Source organism: Pleurodeles waltl, chromosome 3_1 (genome assembly GCF_031143425.1).
Source record: "Pleurodeles waltl isolate 20211129_DDA chromosome 3_1, aPleWal1.hap1.20221129, whole genome shotgun sequence".
Taxonomy (NCBI): Eukaryota; Metazoa; Chordata; class Amphibia; order Caudata; family Salamandridae; genus Pleurodeles; species Pleurodeles waltl.
The window spans coordinates 1,604,087,908-1,604,109,444 of NC_090440.1; the positions used below are offsets into that span (position 1 = coordinate 1,604,087,908).

The following is a 21,537-nucleotide window of genomic DNA, read 5'->3' on the forward strand; positions in this document are numbered from 1 at the left end:
AATTTAGCGTGTAAAGTGTAGGTCGTCCACATATTGGGCAGATGGCACTGATCATTACCCTGTCTGTGGTAAATAAGGGCTGCAGGTTCATAGATGTAGGCTGAAATATGAGAACGGAAAAAGCCACTCAACCACAGCTCCCACGCATCAGTAACTGTAACTCAAAGAAGTAAACATGCATTTAGTAGTGTCAGTTCTTCACTCATGGCAGCTTCCCCTGAGAACCTGTGTTATTCTACCTGGACCTGGCCTTGTTTTCTTTTATAAGAAGTTTGAGTTTAAGTTATGTTATTCGGAAGCGTCTGTGATAACCAGACCTGACTATTTGTGGTCTTAAACTTGTGATTTTTTTTCTCTGTAGGCTTACATATACTTCCAGGCTAGAGAAGAGTGTGTGAGAGGAACTAAGTCAACTTCCTAAGTTCCAAACCTTCTCCATTTGTGGATGTGGCAGCTGTTCTGCAATCAGACTCAAAGTCTGGGAAACTATTCATCCTGTGCCAGTGCTCATGGTCCGTCCACACTGCTGTGCACCATTCCAAACTCCCTAAGCTGACTCAGACACAGAGGACCGAAGGCAGTGCTTTGTCAAGGGACATTCTTAGGGAAGCTCTCTGGATTCAAATTGGGTGTTTGTGCCCATAGCTTGAAAAACAACTTGTGTTTCGGAATTTCTGGTCCATCTCTGAGCACTAAGGAATTTAACTGCCCTGAAGAAAATCATGAGCCATGCAGGTGCATCTCAGAAAGAAAATGGCGGGGTGCCACGTCCCCGGCCCACCATGGCTAGCAATGCAGACAGCGAGTCTCTGCTGGATCTGAGTTATTTGACGGAAGATGAGCAGCGCGCCATCGACAAGGTACTGAGCAGGGATACTCAGCTCAGACAGAAGGATGAAGGGCGCATACGGTAAGATCTCGCTTTTAAAGAGGACCACGTCACCCAGGCTTTGAATGTATGTGCATGCACCCAAAAAATACAACAAAGCAAATACATTTAAAAAAATAAAGACCCAGGGCAAAGTGCAATAGAGGGAGTATGAGTGTCAACACTGAGGATGGAAAAGCTGGGGAAATGTAACAGATGGAGGAAAATAGAAAGAAAACAGGGCACAGGAGCAGGAGTAAGCAAACAGGTACCAAAACGACTAACAGAACCAGGAAAGAGATGGGAGAGTAAGGAGTAGGTGTATGTTGAGTGGAGAAACCTTTTGTGCGTACTTTGTGCGTTGTGGGCCAGCTTGTATAGAGGAGCTGTCCTTGGTGTTAATCCTGATCAGTAAAGAGACCCATGCCCTATGATCACACTGAAGCTCTTTCGGAATATTTAAGTTTAAATAGCATTTATGTAGCGCTTACTACACCATACGAGGTGTTGAAGCACTGTATGCACACTACCCGGGAGTCCAAAATTAATCAGTCCAGTAGTTATTGGGGTTATTTCTGCATGCTCATTCAATGCATTCACTATAGTTGCTTTGTGGCACATTATTGACATCCATGTGTTTAGACAGGGCTATGTAAGAAATTGCTTGCTGGAATTAATATAGTAACGGGCTTCCAAAGAGCGTAAGATGGGTAGGTATGGGATTTTGAGTAATTCATATATAGGTGAGGGAGGGAGAAGGTAGAAGGGAAGCAGAGGTAAATTTAAAATATAGAGGATGGAAGTAAGCAAAAGTTTAATTGAAGGTCAATTTATCATGCAGGATTTTAAGGAGTACAGCAGGCTCAGAATTTGTGCATGCAATTTGTCGCCGTATGCCTGTCCAAAGGATCAGTTTCTAATTCTGCTCCTAAGGAATGTAGCTTCTACAGTCTTTCTAGGGGCACTTAAAAAGTGGCACACATACTTCCCACAGTGAAAAAAAAAGCACAGTGCTTGTTGAGACCCCCTTACGAGTGATTGTCTAGAAGTGTAACAAATACGCTGTTGCCTGTAATTACAATTTGAGAATACCCCGAAGAGACCCCTGTTAAATAGCAGTAGTATAATCAATATTATAAAGTATAGTTACAGTTTATTCAATTCATATGCCCCATACATAGACTACACATAAAATCAAAACATGTGCAAACACTCACCAATCTAAAAATATAGCAGTGCAACTGACCAACACATTGCAGCCCTCAGTATACTCAGTGCATCTTTGTTCCCCATTCAAAACATGGTTCGGAAGGTGCTGTCCACTGCGTCCACCTTAAGAACACTCCCATAGAACAGACACCATATCCAGCCAAATACATATGTCTGAGGTCATCTTCCAGCATCCACCTTGCCTCGCATTTTAGTAGATGGGAATGTAAATTAATGTTCAACAGTAGCTATAGTCTTTTTTCAAATACCGTGACCTGTCAAACAAAGAGGGTATGCAAAAAAAGAGCGAACATATTGCAGCACATGAGTCTGGGTACTACGAAGAGTAATGATCTAGAACAGATCGATTGAAGGGGCAAAAGAAACAGACCGCTTATTGTGGAGAGTTAGAACAACATGTGACCATGTGACAGCATTTCTACTCAAAGGTAATATGGCTGTTTACTCATTGGCTATTGAAAAGAGCAGCCTTAAGGGAAGAACTCTCAAAACGCGTAAAAGACCATGGAAGTTTCTAGTCTTGATTATTCTGTCTATCACCTAGAGAGGTAGGATGAAAGACGTTTCATCGAATGCGAGAGACATTGAAGATCACATTCATCTCTACATATGGAAAACAACTCCTCCTTACTAAATCATTACATCTATGAAATTGAGAAGTGCTGTCTTTCTCCAGGTTTGCCTCGCAAGTCCTTTTTTTCTGGGTCTCCATGTTGTCTAGATTTCCCTTGCATATAGAAGGGCTGCTAAAGGTTTCCAAATTCATCATGGGTCTCACAATGCTTTTTTTTTTTGGTCTACAGATTCTTCACTGCCACTCCGCATATCTCTATTTGTTGGTCTCCAAGTTCTTCACATTTCCTTCATTCCCTCCTTGTATATTGTTTTCCCGGTTATTTTTTTCATTTTTTTTTAATTTAATTATTTGGTTAAACAAGAAAGTAAAAAGATACAGTGTATCAATCAAAATATAGGTATACATTTTAGCAAAACAGGGTATTATATATTACGTATAGGCCCATCGTTACAAGTTTTCCCCTCATTTTTTATCTAGCCATTTGCTGCCGAGCCACCATCTATATTCCTTCCTACCGGTGTTAAATTTTCTTCATCTAGCCTGTAAGCAATCATCCACCTACCCCATACTTTTCTGTTTGTTTTTGTGGGAAGCCTCTACTTTCATACACCACTTTAGTAACTTCTATACACTCCTCCGATAAATGTTGTTTCAGTGAGGTCTGTTGTGTACCCTACTCCCTGGCCATGACTCTTTTGCCATCATTAGTCCAAGGGTGCAAAATAGACGTTTGCTCCTGGGTAAATCAGCCCCTTTTGAAAATTCACAGTGTTTCAACTTAGGGTATCATTGGAATGTCACTTTCTACTTTGCCCCTATTAGAAATCTTCGATCAGTACCTTATTTTTAATGGGGCTACCAATGGTGTATCAGCCGAGTCTATGGAGTCCACCAACAGGACATTTTGGAGCGTGGTGAATTTATATATTTTGGACTGTGACAGTTTGCATTCTTCTTGTAGTTTGCAAATGTTTAATATTGTTTTATTCACTATGGGCCATATGTAGCAAGCATTTTGCATGGTGCAAACTGCTAAAATAGCAGTTTGCGCCATGCAAAATGCCGTTTGCGATGCTCATTCACAATTTGCGAGTCAGTACCGACTCGCAAATTGTGAATGCGACTCGCAAATAGGAAGGGGTGTTCCCTTCCTTTTTGCGACTTCCATCGCTATGCTAAATTGCTTTGTGACCGCGAATGCGATCGCAAAGCAATTCGCAGTTACCACCAGTGTCACACTGGTGGTAACCCATTCGGGAAGGGGTCCCTATGGGACCCCTTCCCCTTTGTGAATGTTGCCAAAAAGGGGGTTTCAGAGCAGGCAGTGGTCCATTGGACCTACTCTGAAAAACCGAAACCAAAAGGTTTCGTTATTTTTTTTATTTTGCAACTCGTTTTCCTTTAAGGAAAACGGGCTGCAAAATAAATAAAAAAACTGCTTTATTTAAAAAGCAGTCACAGACATGGAGGTCTGCTGACTTCAACAGGCCACCATCCCTGTAAGTGCAGAGACTCGCTATGGGGTCGCAAAATGCGACCCACCTCATTAATTTAATGAGGTGGGTCTTTGCGACCCCATAGCTACTCGCAGAAGGTGTCTGAGTCACCATTCTGCATATGGTTTTGCGACTCGGAAATTGCGAGTCACTCCGAGTCGCAATTTCCGAGTCGCTAAACCTAGTTTTGCTACATCTGGCAATATGTCTCTCACTTTAGGCATCCCTATTAAGTCCCATTGTTGCAAACCTTTTTGTTAATGTGTTTCCTTCAGAAGGTTTTCTACCCAGAATGGAGTCTCCCTGATGATCCTTCCTATCCAATGCTGTTCTTTCCTTGGCTTTCAGCACTGTTTGTGTAGTCTAAATTACCCTGATTAGATCATTTAGATAGGTGGCCCTCCCTAGTGCCAATCTGTTTAGTTACATCTTTTGAGTCGTCTATCAAGGTGTATACCCAATTGTTCAGTGCACGGTTCTTTAATCTTTTCTGTGCTAAGAGCTTCTTATGTTCAATGAAAGTCATTTTGAGCCACTAATATTATTAGTGTTGTAACAGTGACCACATCATGGAAGTTTACTATAGTGGCCACCCCATGCAAGATTACTTGCAGTTTTCGCCTCAGTGCACTAGGCAGGGTTGCTAGCAGCAATATAAAAATGTGTTGTCAATTTGGATTGTCTCTACATGGGTACTACATGACGGTCATAGCTGCATTGCCTCTGGCATCAAGGTAAAACTATTGGTAATATTACATGATTTATTACTCAAATATCAGATTTAAATATATTTTGAAATCCACTTTTTCCGCAAATATTAGCTTGTGCTTTCAGAAAATGCACATATTTTTATACAAACTCAGGCTTTTTATTTTTGAGATACATATATTAATTCAACCAAATAAAAGCATTTCATTAAATAGGATGGGTTGAATTGAGGAGTGCTACTTCCAGATACCTCGAGATCTGCTAGGGTCCTGAGGTACTAATTTGAGAAGCTGATTTAATGCTTGAAATTGAAACGCTCAGTAACAGCCCCCCATGTCGGTTAGTTCTATCTCCCATTGTAAGATGATATGTAGAATGATTTTAGTGCAAATCTTGCCGTGCCTCTGTCCCACAACAGTATTCATAAGTCTTTTTTTTTGCCTCTAAAGGAAGAATTTGGGTACTGTGAACAGAGTACTTTATAATATGTGTAGGAGGCTGGCCTGGTTTGTAGTGGGTACCTAAGGTACTTACACCTTATACCAGGTCCAGTTATCCCTTATTAGTGAAATGTAGACAGTGCCTAGAAGCCAGGCTCTCTAGGGGTAGTGTGGATGAGCAGCCAAGGCCTAACTAGGAGACATGCAAAGCTCATACAATACCACTGTAGTCACACAGCACCCACACACATGAAAGAAAATACTCAGTGTTACAAAAATAAAGGTACTTTATTTTGGTGACACAAATGCCAAAAATACTATGGAGACTGTACTCCCTTAAGAGGTAAGTAATACACAAATTATATACACTAGTATGCAGAAATAACTGTAATAACAGTTAGAAAACAGTGCAAATAGTGAAAATCACAATAGTTAGAAATGGGCCTAGGAGGAACACAACCCATTGACTAAGAAAGTGGAATGTGAAAGTCGGTTTCCCACCTAGGCAAGTGTAGTGTGTAGAGGGCCCCTAAAAGTATTAGAAAACATCAAAGGTAAGTAATAGAACCCACAGCAACTTTCTTAGAACACAAGATTTATGCAAGAACCGGAATAGACTGCAAGACACCAACAATGGATTCCTGGACCTGACGACCTGTGGAAGAAGGGGACCAAGTCCAAGAAGCACTGAAGAGTCCAGGGAGAACAGGAGAACCTGCTAACCCGGATGAAGGTGCAAAAGAGGAACCACCAGTGAGGAACAACAGTCAGTATTGCACCCAAGAAGACAGATACGTGTTCCTGGTTGGTGCACAAGATGTCCCACGCCGGATGGATGAATGCAGTCTGGTTTATGTTGCTGGATTCCACCAATAAGCCTTGGCACATGCAAAATACGCAGTTAGAGGAAAACGGCGATGCCCATGACCAGGAGGGAGAGTCAGAGGGGGTTCTCAGCAACTCAGAGAGCCCTCAGAAGACTAGGCAGTGTGCACAGGAGTCCCACATTACAGGACCAAAGAAGATGCAAAAGGAGGCCCACGCCGCACTACACAAAGGGATCCCACGCTGCCGAAGAACCACTCAGGAAGTTGTTGCAGGCAGGATAGAGTGCTGAGGGCTGGAGCTGCATGGTGCAAGAAGAACTTCATGGAAGGATGCCAACAAGCCTTGGCAACTGCAAAACACGCAGTGCATGGGGGTACTGTCTTGCATGGGGAGGAAAGCTCTTACCTCCACCAAAGTTTGACAGTTGGACGTCTGGACTGTTGGGACCACTTCAGTCCACCACCCGTGTTGCTGAATCCACGCACTTCTTCAGGAGAGGGGACCCAAGCCACCGGTCATCGCTGCAGAAGGGTGCCTGCTAAAGCAGGGAAGTGACTCCTTCACTTCAAGGTAGATTCCTTTGTTTTTCTGGTGCAGGCTTGAGGCAGGCAGTCCTCTGAGGATGCATGACCTGGAAACAGTTGCAGTTGCTGGCGAGAGCTGAACATACAATGTTGCAGAAATCGTCTTTGCTTCTTTGTTGCAGTTTGTAGAGTTCCTGGAGGGTCCAGATGCAGTTTATTCGATAAGGAGGTGAAGCAAAGGATGCAGGGGATTCCTGCTGGAGTCTTGCAATCTGAATCTGAATCTGAAGAACCACCCAAAAGGTGAGTTAAACAGGTAAGCAACTATCAGGAGAGGGCTTTGATGTCACCTGCTGGCGTTTGCCTCTCAGATGCTCCCAGAGTGCCCTATCAACGTGGAATCCAAGATGGTAAAACCCAGTGACACTCTGGAGGAGCTCTGAGCACCACCCTTGAGCTGGTGATGGACAGTCGACTGGTCACTTCCCTTTCCTTTGTCCAGTTTAGCTCCAGAGCAGGGACTGAGGGTCGCTGAACTGGTGTAGACTGGATTATGGAAGGAGGACACCATCTGTACCCTTCAAAGCATTTCCAGAGGCTCTGGGAGGCTACCCCTCCCATGCCTGTAACACCTATTTCCAAAGGGAGAGGGTGTAACACCCCTCTCCAAAAGAAATTCTTTGTTCTGCCTTTCTGGGCTCGAGCTGCCTGAACAACAGAAGGGCAGAAACCAGTCCCTGAGGTGGCAGCAGCTGGGGCTGCCTGGACAACCTCAGAAGGCAGTCATGGCAGTACTGGGGGTCCGCTAAGGAGTCCCCAGAGTGCATGGGATCATACAACCAATGCTTGCAAAAGCCTTGGGGTATGATTCCAACATGTTTGATACCAATCATGGCCATATTCGGAGTTACCATTGTGAAGCTGTGCATAGGTAGTGACCTATGCCCAGTGCATGCGTAAAATGGCATCCCTGCACTCACGAAGTCCGGGAAAATTGTCCTGGCTGACATGGAGGCACCTCTGCTGGTGCAGGGGTGCCCTCACACACAGGTACTCTACACCCAGCCTTCAGGGTTGGAAGGCCTGACATATAGGTGACTTATAAATGACCTGGTGCAGTGTAAATGGTAGTGAAAGGGTGCATGCACCATTTCACACAGGCTGCAATGGCAGTCCTGTAGAAGCCTTTGCATGGGCTCCCTATGAGTAACAAAAAAAAAGTGCTGCAGCCCATAGGGATTCCCTGGAACCCCAATGCCCTGGGTACCTAAGTACCATATACTAAGGACTTATAAGGGGTGACCAGTATGCCAACTTTGGGTGAAATACTGGGTTACCAGTATGACGTGACAACAGTTAGAGGAGAGAGAGCATGATCACTGGGGTCCTGGGTAGCAGGATCCCAGTGAACACAGTCAAACACACTGACATCACACAGAAATTGGGGGTAACATGCCAAAAAGAGGGTACTTTCCTACAATATGTAAGGTAGTACTGGCAGGTTTATCATTTTGAAAACTGCTTCCCTCCCCAGCAGGGTTAGGGGTTACAAGCACCATTGCTGTATATTGGCCTCAAAACTCTGTGAGAAATGCCTCAACATTTGGCTCCAAAACAATATTCTGTTAGGTGTTATTTTCTCCCGTATAATTTTAAGTTAATCTGTTGTTATCTGCAGCTGCAACTCTTCTATACCTCATTCTTTTATTTTAAAAATGATGGCTTCTAAACAATTAATTGTGTGTGCCTTATAGGTCCCTAAATCTTAGAGCGGGGCAGCACCTTTAGTATTGTCATTTCACACAACAAGAATGGCATCATCGGTGCAGAGTGACATCTTATCTTCCTTGCCCTCTTCAAACCAGAACCGGAATATCTGGGTCAAGGGTTTGATCCAGCCTGCCAGTTGCTTTTAACTTAGGGTGAAGTCGAGTGGCGAGAGCGCACATCCTTAAAAGGGACAAGAGTACTTTGTTAACCCTTACCGCTGTTATCAACGTCTTATACAAAAGGGGTGCATATTTACAAACGTCGGGCCAAAATTAAAACAGTTCAACATCAGAGTTAAGTAGAACCAGTCTATAGAGTCAAATGCCTTATTGGCATCAGTGGACATTATTGTCAGTGGCACCATTACAGCGCATTTTTGCCCAGTCACTTATTCATTCAGCTTTTTATTTAGCCTGGTTGACAGACAAGGCATGATTCCTGACTGGTTCTTGTGGATGAGGGATGTTAGGACCCCTAGCAGACAGTCTATCTTCTCAACAATGTTGTTTTTGACATTAAGCAATGATTTTGGGAAATATGAGGAAGGGTGTGTGGCCTGAGGCCGATGGAATAGGCAGCCTTGCGCAGAACTCCCACCGGCGACCCCCATCTAGCGCCGTCCTGACTAGCTAACGAGCCCCCAAATCAAGGCGAGAAGACCCCCGACACTCCAGGAGCTGGCAGAATCTGACATTGGAGGCAGATTACCTGAGTAGAATGAGCAGAGATGGCGACGTTTGGAGACGACCCCAAAGTGGCAAGCAGGAGCTTCTGATATGGGCTTGAGCTGATCCTAAGAGGGACAGACCTGCAACGGTGCTTCAGACGACCTGAGAGGCAGAGAACGGCCCAACAATGGACCCTAGCGTTTCTTCCCATGAGCGGAGACTCTGCCTATAAACGCAGTGTAGGTTTGGAGAGCTGCTGGGCGGGCCCGGCACAGTGTGAGGCTGTCCCAGGGTAAGCGTCTGGTGAGAGCTTGGCGCCCGGTTATACACCACTACAGCGTTTCTCACCCAGGACCCACCTGGTTGGAACATTGGAGTGATCATCGTGCACTTATGGTGGTGAGTAGAGCAGCACGATGTCACCTGCTGAAATTACCCCTACCCCCACTGACATTGGAACTGGCCTGGGTGGGTAATCGAGCTGTGATCAGCAGCAGAGGAGGAGGACAAGCGTCGGCCCCACTATGATTTCACTGCCGGGGACGGATCAGAGAACTAAGGTGGCACGTACTCCTGGAGGCAGGAAGTGCGGGGGCCTGAACATTTGCTGTGGGAATCGCATCCGGGCCTCACTGAGTCCTGATAGTGGCCAAAGTGGGACGACTTCCAAGAGTAAAGTGGTTGAATGCATTGGGAGGCACACAGACAGCAGGGGGCTATGGGCATCAGTACCAGCAGCGGGATCGCATGGTTGGCATTCCCTGATTGGGTGTCTATGCAAGCAGGAGTGCCCCTATCCCCTGACCTTTACCTAGAGGCTACATAGCCCGTGTGTCCTGCTGTGAGAGCATAGCAGTTACAGGCGAAACTGCAGTAGGAGACAGCCATGTAATGAATTGGGCCTAGAGAGCCGAGGGCCCATTGAGAACAGCAACAGTGCAGCCCCAGAAACCAAATGGACTCCGCCACTAATAAAGGCTGCTGTTACCAGAGTGGCTTAGAGGAAGCCTGTGGGAACACAGAGAAGGCTTTGTCGATCATTGTTTGAACAGTAGACGCTTACAGCAAACCCTGGGCTCCACACTATGAAGTGCTCGTAGTATTTTCCCAATGCAATAACTGATGAGAGAGGCACCTCAGGTGGGCCCCAGCCAAACCTCCTCCTCCTGTTTCTTGTCCAATGCTGGGAAGACCCCAAAATTAGATTTAGATTTCTCAGAAGAAAGATCGGGGCAAGAGAGGACCACATAGAGGAGGCCATTGAACTTTTACAAGATGGTGACAGCCAAACCACTGGCCCGAGGTTTCCCAGGACCCCACTCTCCAAGATATATTGCACAATATCACTACCTCTCGGGAAGTCCTGGAGTCTAAAATGTACTCTTTGGCCATGGATTTGGGGATGCTGCGTGACAGCCATCGCAGTTTGGCCGAGCAAGTTACCACAACTGAGAAAGATCTGAAAGACATATCTCCCGCCTTGGCTGAAGTGACTGATAGTTTAACCACCATGGAAATGAAAGCTGAGGACACGGAGAACAGATTGCAATGCAATAACTTAAGGGTCGTGGGCTGCCGGAGCGAGTGGAAGGGAGTAACCGGGTTGATTACCTGGAGCGTTGGCTCCATGAGGGAGTCGCATAAGAAGAGCTCTCCATGTTTTTTACCCTGGAAAGGGCACACAGAGTGCAGGCATGGCCTCCAACTCCCAGAAGCTCCTAGAGCCCTATGGTGGTGACATTACTCCACTATAAAGACCGCAACTACATCCTAAGTGAAGCGAGAAAGAAAGGTAACCTTATTGAGAACAGCACAATCAGAATCTTCCCGGATTTCTCTCAAAAAGTTCAGAGACAGTACTCCTCATTCCAAGAGGCCAAGAAAACTTTTAGAAAGTTGGACGTTCCATACGCGGTGCTGTTCCTGGTGCTCCTTCGAGTGGCATTGTAGGAGGAGATACAGTTTTTCCAGACCCTGGATAATGCGTGGAGTTGGATTGACCACCACCAATCATCCCAGCCAAGTCAGGGATCCTGCGGCAGCCGTCAACGCAAGCCCAGACCATGCTGAAGGTCCTCTGCTATCAGAGCGGCAGCCTCCTCTACAGAGGAGGCCCAACAGGAATGCTGAAAAGTGAGGGAAAAGGTGGTTTCAATGAGTAGCGATGACACAAGCCCCTTATCCCTGTTGGAAGTAGATGGTGCAAGGAATTCGGACTCTTATCAAGGATACAGTATCTCTGGTGACTTGAACATTGATCTGCCAGTTGTGACCCCGAGGACCTCAGACAACATCATCTGACCATGTTGCCCTGTTGGTATTATCATGTGACTGTCAGTGTGGCTAAGGGGGGAAAAAAGTGAGGAACACGTCCTTAAACAGGGTTTGCAGAATGCCAAATATGCAATGTTAGATTCAGAAGCTGGGTGAGGGAAACCAGGCGGGAACTGTGAAGACACTACAACACCCACTTGTACCTTGCAAGAGAGTACTCCTGTGAGCATTGGTAACTGTTTGACTGTTTCTATGGGGGTAATTGCCTTCTTGTCCTGGGGAGATGGAGTTTGGGAGAAAGTTGTTTGTTTTTAGGGGAATACGTGAGTCATGTACCACTTGGTTTGATGAAACTGATGGACTTTGGGTTGCTGTTGTCGTGTGTGGGGATGGAGCTGTAGGAGGGGGGTGGGTGGGAGAGTTCAGTGCCGACATGATGACTACATCCATGAATTACAACTTCCTATCATAGAATATAAGGGGGATGCACACTATGATGAAACAATATAGAGTATTTTCCTACCTGAACAGGAGATGGATCCATGTAGCACTACTACAAGAAACACACCTCATGACCAAGGTGGGAGCTGCGCTGTAGACGATGGGGAGGTCAGGCCTATTACACCACCTATTCTGCCTACCCCAAAGGCACCCTGATCTGGATCAAAGCGGGAGAGGCTTTCCAACATATGTAGGACCTCATCAACCCTGACGGTAGATATGTTGTAGTGATGGGCCGCATGGAGGGTTGAGATCTAACACTAAATAAAATATATGCCCCGAATGTGGACCAGGGACCCTTCCTGATAGGATTATCAATACGATTTCTCTGCACACCAGATGCCCATGGCCTAGTACAAAAGGTAGAATACCTGACCCGTATGATATCAGACCACAATCCGGTACTACTACACTTGTGACGGGAGCGCCCCAAAGCATGCATTCCCATGTGTAGGCCGAAACCTGAATCACTAGAAAACCCACAATACCTAGAGGTGGTTAGGGAACAAATTAGGCATTATTTTGCAGAGAATGATGGCAAAGCTCCACCACCCTAGTGGAATGGGACACCTTTAAGGCAGTGATCGGAAGGGAATTGCATAGCAGAATCAGTGGGCGTTAAGCATACCTTTTTAAGAGAATTCATGGAAGCTGTACAGAAATTGATAGAGGAGGAGGAATGTAGACCAGGGCACCCAGAATTGCAACAGACACTACTAGAGCCTAAAGAAACCCTGGCAAGCCAAATAGAAAGGCTCCACTGCTCTGACTATAAGCAGTATTTTATCCCAGCTCATGCTGAACATGATGAAACCGGATCCTTGCTGGCCTGGCTTGCAGTCCAGCCAAGAGGGGATTTGGTTAGAGTGGAATTGTATACAGAAGAGGGTCACTAACTTTATAAACAGGGGGAGATAAATGACCATTTCAGGAATTTCTATACTGGGCTCTACAGGAGCATCACCTGGCACGATGAAGGCGCTGCTCAAGCCTTCCTGACGCCGCTAACTCTCACTACCCTCACATGGGAAGAGGCAGAGGGACTGAGAGGTGAAATAACTATTCAGGAGATAAGAGTAGCAATGAAAGGGCTGGCAGGCGGCTAGACACCAGGGACTGATGGGCTTCCAGTTGAATGTTATGCAACATTTGCCACCGAATTGGCCCTCAAAATGGTGTAACTCTTCAACAAGGCAAGAGACATGAGCACTCTACTGACATCTACTCAGGAAGTGTTAGTGGTGCCCTTAAAGCCAGGCCAGCCTAGCATGGGATGAGAAAAGATACCAAGCACTCCAGATAGGCATTTATCTTCACAACATAGCCCTATATGTAGGTGGCCATGTGATAGTCCAGGGGCATGCTAGCTGAATTTGGTGCCTTGTTGGGCTACTGGTCAACTGGCAAAAATCTTGTTTATTCCCACTGAGAGCCAGTGGCTACTTGACGGAGGAATCGGGCGAACTACAGAGGGAACCCCGCTGCCTATTGTATCTGGTGACAGAAATTTGTTAGACGGACATGTTAGACCGAAACGTAGGTCAAACTATCAGATCAATTAGGTCCTGTACTGAGTTCTGGCAAATGCTCCCACTTTTGATGGAAGGAAGAGTAGCCATACTTAAATGTATAGTCCTCCAAAGACTATTGTATTTCTTCTCCATACTGCCAGTGTGGATCCTTTGGGATATGTTCAGAGAACTAGACACCCTAACAACGAAATTTTTGGGGGGTCATGCCAGATGAGGGTGGCCCTCTCTAAGCTGCAATGCCCTTCGGCTTATGTTGGCCTGGCAGTACCGAAGTTTGAATCATACTATCTGGTCGCACAGCTCCAATGGTACACACAATGGTTGACAAGTAGACAGATCCCAGACAGGAATGTATGACCCTTTACCCCAAAGTTAACAAGATTGACAGGAGTATTGCTGGAGGAGAACTTTGGAGGAGTACACACAAGAATTCAGAGTTGTGTGCCGCTGCTGGGCCCGATGCCTGGAAACAATGCGAGCGGGCATCCCGTATTACTGTGAACTACTCATGTCTATATTGAAAACACTGCCCCACAGTGGCAGTTGGGAGCGGATGGCCGAATGGGTGACAGCCGGGGTGAAAAAATTGGGGACTTGGTCAGGACAGGTGAAGTCCTCCCGTTTGAGGAATTCTGTGCAGAGTTCGACCTACTGCAGTTCGATACTGATTTTCTATCTCATAGTGCTGTTACTGTGGCATTTCGCAGAGAACTGGCCTGGCAGAACTGGAGCCTCATGCCACCAGCCAATACTTGGCTTTAGCGACAGGCACAATTAAATCAGTCACATGCCTGCATAGGGCAATACGCTGGGATATACTTCGACCCCTAGATGTCTTGAAGGCAGGATGGGAGGGTTATTTGGGAGCCCCCATACCTAATGAAGACTGGGCAAACATCCTAGACAGAATCCCACAGGTATCCTGTAATGCCCGATTTAAACTGATTAACTACTTAATCCTGCACAGGCCCTATCTCACCTGGGACATAGCAACAGATACTTCCATAAGGTAGATGGGACCTGACCACGGTGCGTGGAGGTCAGTGCTGATCTTAAACACATGCTGTGGGACTGTCTTCAACTAGGGGCTTACTAGGAGGAGGTCACATCAATGGTAACTGATACCATTGTCAAAGAGGTCCCATGCTCACCAGGGAATTCTATATTGGGTTAGTTCCCCCAAACCTCTAAAATAAAGGTCACCAGCAGATTCCAGGATCTAGCATTTGTTCTGGCAAAGAGGGAAGTCACACGAACCTGGAAGGCACCAGGGGAACCTGCATATTGGCTTGGTTCAGGGAACTCGAACGATGGTTATTGCTTAAAAGAACCAGAGGTGCAGTCCCAGGGAACATCACCAGGGATGTTGCCTGCCCTAACGCCCTAATAGCACTTAGAAAAGAGGTAACTGAGGTCTGATGAATATCCTGTTCAGCCTGTCAGCGCTCCTCCCTACGCTCTGCCCTAACCCCCACCACGTTCACCACTCCATTGCCCATTTTCAGGAATAGACACCGACCAGACCGTTCAACTGTATACATTGTGGGAACGAATCATAAGAAATGGGGGGAGGGGGGTAGGGAGAGGAGGAGGTGTAGTAAGTTTGAGATTTTTCAATTGATTTTATTGAAATGCATATGTTTGGCTAGTATGAAGCATCACAAGAGTTTGATTTCAAGTATGAGATGCGTTGTATCGATCACAAACCCTTAAATAAAATCTGTTTACAAAAAAATTGGGAAATATGAGGATAATTCCTTTATAGGGTTGCCCTATTTGTGTATACCTGTGAATATTGTGTGGCTGCGATCCTGGAGCAATTTCCTCTTTTACTTGTTTTTTAAACTTTAAGTAGGTGTATGCCCAGTTGTGAGTAGAGCATTCAAAACAATTTCACTGGGAGCCCATTTCGTCTGGGGAATGGGCCTATGTGCAATTGCTTGATAACCTCTGTCACTTCCTCTAATTCATCTTACTGTCTTCATCGAAGATAAATACATTCAAATCCTGAAGAAAGTCAGCGGTTTTCTCTTTTTATTTGTTTTAGCTAGGCCCATGTAAGTCTCTGTAATAGTCTGCAAATGCTTGTGGAATATCTAGGTCAGTAGTGGCCCTTACTCCATTACTGGTGATTAATTCTCCCACCCTTCTGTATTCCTATTGACTGTCGCTAAACAGGTCACAGGGCACCCTACCTTGTCTCCTACCTCATATCGACTTCTATGTGTACTTGGGTAATATGATTTTATAGCACTGTGAACCTTATATTTGTATTTCTTCCAGAGATTTATTTAGTTGTCTCTCACCAGTCGGGGGACGTGACTGAACTTGTCCAGCTGATGTATTTTTTCTTCCAAGGAGACTACTTTTGTTTCTGTACCATTCTTTTCTTGGATTATCTGGTTTTGCACTCTGTCCCTTAGGACAGACTTATACAGTGTCGCTGGGGATTTCACTTTTTCTACGTGCTCCTTAAAGTATGTTGTAATGACGTCCCAGATGCCGGCCATTTTTGGGGATTGGCTTTTGAGGTCCTTGAGCCTTCTGTTTTAGTGAACATTACATCAGTGAAAGTATCCCTGCCTGTAGTCTCGGCGGGGCATATACCCAGAACACAGGCTGCCCCTACCACAAGTGTCCTAGATCCTGACATAGCATCCATTCAAATCTGTCCACTTTTGAATCGGGAAGAAGTTGATTATTTGTTTAGGACTGCTTGTGTGGGTAATGTATATAAATCTCCCCCTGCCTGGGAATTTGCAATCCATACCCAACAAGTGTTTTTCTTGTTCCAGTCCCTGGGGTGTTTTATACTGATCTGAGGTTTATTTTATTTTATTTTATTTTACCTTTTGTTTTTACCTCACTGGTTCACTACTCGCCTTTTGCACTTTTTTGGGTGTTGTTAAGCTTTTCCTTTCCATCAGCGTTTCCATGCTGATGCTGGCGTATTGAAAAACAAAGGTATGCAGTTGTATATTACTTTGAGTCTGACTGGAAATAGAAGCATGTTTCTGCATCACTCTTGTTTTCTTTTTTACTTCTTCAAATGACTGTCAATGTGTTTGCCCTGGTTTGATATCGCCTGGGAAGAACATAGTTCTTATTGCTTCATATTTGATTCCTTTCTTATCTCATGCTGTTTTCAATACCATGTCACTGTCCCTACAATTTAGAAACCTGGTGTGGTAGGATGATGGGGGCTCCCAGAGGGAGTTTTTGTACCAGTGCCCTGTGGGCCTTTTCAGTGGCAAGGCCCTATTGTTCAGCAGGTCCCTGGTTTTTGGTCTGCAGTGTTTACCCTGATCATTTAGTAGGTCATTGTTGGTGGTTTACAGGTTTTTCACAGTTAATTGAGTCTGAACTTGTTTTTGGGTTGCCAAGTTTGTTTAGGCGCTTCATTGTTGTATTTCAGGTTCCCATGATTCCCTCAAAATGTCATTGTTTGTTGTTCTACAGAATTTTCAACGGGTGCAGAATTTCCATAGTCAGATGCCCAGATGTTGAAGGGCAAGAAGTCTTCATTTTTGCTTTGCTCACTGTAGGCTCAACTCTCCTACGTGGACTACCAATTTTTACATTGTCACACTATAGTTATGACAAAGAGGAATGATCTGCCGCTAAATCAAGACATGCATTAACACTCAACAGATTTTTCAAGTTGTGTATGTGCCTCATTAAATACAAAGTTTCAACTGTAAGGCCCAGTGCTGTAAGGCAATACAATATGTGTAAGCTCAGCATACAGTGCTCACTGTCATTACAAATTCAAATGTGTGCACATTTGCAAAATCCTCCAATTTGAGGGCATTGTTAATTCTCACAGAATGCGTGTTGCTTATTTATAATGATGAAGGAGCAATCCCCCAGTTGTTTTTTCTCCATGTGGAAAATACTTTTCCCCGTGGAGGATTCAAACAACGTTATTGTAGAATTATTTAAAATGTTTGCAATTACATTAAAATCAATATAATAAAAAGAGCATTCAGTCTACAGCTCGGAGGGAACCACCAGTCACTACAGCGGACTTCAAACAGGGGGCCCTCAAGTAATCCCGGGGGCAGGGGCGCGAGGCTCTAGCCAAAAGTAGAAAATGCTGGCAACAGGGCTTTGTTTTAAGCTGAAAAAATGAGCAGGAGTAAAAGTAAACTGCTCTGTAATGGGCCATCACTAACATGTTTTCTCATTTATATCCAAGCTCGGAGTATGTGTCAAAGGGGAATGGACTCCAAATACTTTCGAACCCCAACCTTCCCCCCCCCACACAGTTCTAATAATCACACTGTGAATACTTTTACACGTTAGTAAGGCCTGCCTGACCAGAATAATAAGTTTGGCATCATGTATTTGATTGCATTTTTAAAACCAAAAAAGAACTTAACTGCAATGTTAAAGTTAGTCTACTCATATTTAAACATTGCCAATTTAATAGAAAAATTGTGGGAAATGGGTGTGTGTGGGGGGGGGGGTGGGAGGGAAATACTGCATTTCAACTGTAATCCTCACATTGCTTTAAAGTGCTTTGCGCTATTGCATCAGTTTAGCCGTGAGCCCTTTAACTGCATGGTTGTTATCGCCCTCTCCTGCCTGACGGAGTGTCATGGACTAGGGGCCAGATGTAGCAACTTGGCAATTTGCGACTTGCAAATTGCGAGTCCCTGCGACTCGCAATTTGCAAGTCGCAAATTGCTATGCAGTACGGTGTCTCAGACACCGACTGCGACTCGCAATGGGGTCGCAATGACCCACCTCATCAATATTCATGAGGTGGGTCGCAAATTGCGGCCCCATTGCGAGTATAGGCACTCGCTAACATGGAGGCCTGCTGACGTCAGCAGACCTCCATGTTCGTGACTGCTTTTTAAATAAAGCAGTTTTTTTTTTTTTAAGTGTAGCCCGTTTTCCTTAAAGGAAAACGAGCTGCACTTAAAAAAAAAAACGAAACCTTTAGTTTCGGTATTTTTTCAGGGCAGGGAGTGGTCCCTTGGACCACTCCCTGCCCTGAAAAAATATTTTTGGGTCCATTCACAAAGTGGAAGGGGTCCCATGGGGACCCCTTCCAATTTTCGAGTGGGTTACCATCCACTTGAAGTGGATGGTAACTGCGACTCCATTTGCGACCGCGTACGCGGTCGCAAATGGAATTGCATCCCACTGCGAGTCGCAAATAGGAAGGGAACACCCCTTCCTATTTGCGAGTCGGAAATGCATTTTGCGAGTCGGAGCCGACTCGCAAAATGCATTTCTGCATTCCGGTGAGGCTTTTGCGACTCGCAAACGGCGTTTTGGGCCGTTTGCGAGTCGCAAAACCCTTGCTACATCTGGCCCTAGATTCTCTGCTGCTTCGGATCGCTATCCTGCTGCTCTGCTGCTTCGGGTCGCTATCCTGAGGAATTTCAGGAAGTGTGCATCATGACGTACAGTCGTTTGATGCCCACACGAAGGGGCGCAGTCAAAATCTCATGTATGGGAGCAGCGGTTTGCAGATGCAGATTTATGTATTACTGACTCTGCTTCCACTGCATACAACCTGCTTAGCCTACTTTCAACGCCTTCTCTCCTTCCATATGAGTAAGCTTTAAGTGGGATGAGGCCGCATCTTAATTTATTGAATTTGTTTTCGAAATAAAAACGTGTGCATATTTGTAAAATCTTACAATTTTCAATTTCACAGAATTTGAGAGTATTATTAACCCTCACAAAATACTTTATGCTCATATGCAGCTACATAAAGTGTTTATGATATAGGAGTCATCCTCCAGTTGTTTTTTTCACGTGGAAAATACTTTCCTTGTTTAGAAACCGGTTTCCTGTGAGGCGTTTTATTCCTCTTCCCATGCTACTCTCATATTTACAGAAGTAAATCCCGGACCATTTCCAGGTGGGAAGAGTTGATAGAAGTATGTGGATGGCCAAAAACTAATGTATTTGTGGGTGTTGGGAAAATGCTGGTTCACCTTTTGATAATGACCAGCAGTCATATGTTCATCCATTTCCGTTCATACATTATGAAAAGCAGGGAACTTTGTGAATCAGGCTCTTCTTTTTAGATAGCGCGCACCAGCGCTCTGGCCTGTTGCAATCTATCTGTGGGCTTTTAACCACGCCCACCACAATCCCATCACTATCACTCGTTCATGGGCTTGCCTTTCAAAATTCCTTTGTTATCATTGGTAAATGTTTTACGTTTGTCCATCCTTGGGATGGTTTTGTTACTGCCTTGGCCATCAACCCTGTTACATGGATAGTAGCACGTTTGCTGATACGTTTGCAAGCAAACTTCTTTTTCCTTTTGTGTCTCTTCTTCACTCAGGCAATGACACTTTAAATCGGCTCCCTTAACTCAACTGTTTTACTTTCTTTTTCAATTTATGTGGCAAGAAAAGTCCAGTTAGGAATATACAACGCTAATAACACTAACTCAAGCAAACGTGAGACCCATTGCATTGCAAATGCTTGTTTGCTCCGAAGCTACATTTCCTTCAGTGTGATATACTCGTATGGCATCCACTCTTCGTTTTTCCCCAAGCCTCCCATTGTATCAGTTTTGTTGAGATCTGACAGCATACCACAAACTCCCTTTAGCCTTTAGCTCTGTATTGGCTCTCACAGTATGTGGTCTTTGCTAACCCCTAAGTTTCCCCAGCTGCACTTTGTGTAAATTTAGTTAGTTAAGCATGCCCTGGCCCTAAACCATTTTTTCTGCACTTCTATCTTTGCTCTTTCAGTATGATTACTTACCGTCATCGAGTCCGTATGCTTTGGGATCCGTAACTTTCCCAAGCTGCCCTCTGTGTGGATGCTGCTGATCTATCAATGTCGCCCATAGACTGTTCTTGATCTCCAGCTTTGTCTGTGCTCTGAAGCTATGATTGCTCCACTTTGAAGAGTTCATATCTTGTGATCTCTGAAATAAACGTTTGGCAGCTCTGTCAATACAGATTTGGAGTTCTGTTGTTCTCACAGTAGCATTACTTCTGAGTGACAAGTTTCTATATTTTGGGCTCTGTGAGTTTCACAGGCTTCAGCATGTGCCAATTGAAACATGGTAATTTAATTCACAGCTCTTTCTTGTCTCCACTTGTGGTAGTTTGTGTATTCTGGGATCCCTGTGATTCACAGGCCACGTGTCAATCCCAATGACTTCTGAAGGACCAATAGACTCAGCCCCAGCTCTGTCAATTAGAATGTATGGTGTTTGAGGTCCTCGGTAACACAATGCTTTATGTTGGGGCAGTGTGGCAGCTGATCTTTGATTCCCAATCTTGCGCCCTGTCATTGCTCTCTCAAAATGATAACTCAGGTGTGATAAGTATCGTGTGCTTTCTGAGATCCAAGGAAGTCAGCTACATGACCTTGCTTAGTAGTAAAAGTGGAGGTCACGCTCTGTTTAGTCGCCAGCTCTCTCTTAGCTTACATTCTGTCATTCCTCCAGTTATGTGTTCCATGTTGTGTGCATGGTGAGATCCCCAGACCATACGTTGTGTGAATGTTGCTGGGCTCTGGCAGCTAACACTATACTAGGCCTGCGTGAAATTTTAGCTATGCTGAGTAATCTAAGTAATTTTAGTAATTACGTTTTTGATGCTATACTACCACTGTTGTGTAACTACGCCAGCTTGAGTAATTAAGAGTAATTTGGGTCAAAAAATCCTACTGCCAGAGCACAGGAACAAAGAACTAAAGGGCATATATAAAAGAAAGTGGCGCATTGGTCCCGATGCACCACTTTTCTTGTGCCAACCCTGCCCCACCCAATGGCAGTCGTTAGGACACTATTGTGGCGCTTTGCTGCACTAGCGTACAAACATGTTAATTCTAGTGCAGCAAAGCACAGGGAGGCCCATTGATTAAAATGGATGCATCATTTTAATGCCTGCTCTGAGCAGGAATGAAAAATTATGGGAAAAAACAGCACAGTGAAATGCTGAAAATTCCACTGCGCCATTTTGTTTCGGCCTTGCGTCGGAACGCACCCCCTTGCGTACATTATGCTTGATGAAGGCATAATGTAGTGCAAGGGGTTGCAAAGTGGCGTAATGCAAGCATTGCGCCACTTTGTAAATACGGCACGTGGGAAATGTCACCAGAGCGCCACCTTAGTGTAAAAAATAAATTAGG

At 45.0% G+C, this 21,537-nt stretch overlaps 1 protein-coding gene across 4 annotated transcripts in view; it reads left to right on the plus strand.

Annotated features, from left to right (window-relative positions):
• Positions 1-21,537, plus strand: part of SYTL1 (synaptotagmin like 1) — a 272,953-nt gene that overhangs the window by 88,664 nt on the left and 162,752 nt on the right. For all 4 annotated transcript variants that reach the window (XM_069225245.1, XM_069225244.1, XM_069225243.1 and 1 more), the window contains exon 2: positions 362-910. In XM_069225245.1, the coding sequence (XP_069081346.1) occupies positions 723-910 (188 nt within the window). In that variant the 5' untranslated portion in view covers positions 362-722. The remainder of the gene's footprint in view (positions 1-361; positions 911-21,537) is intronic.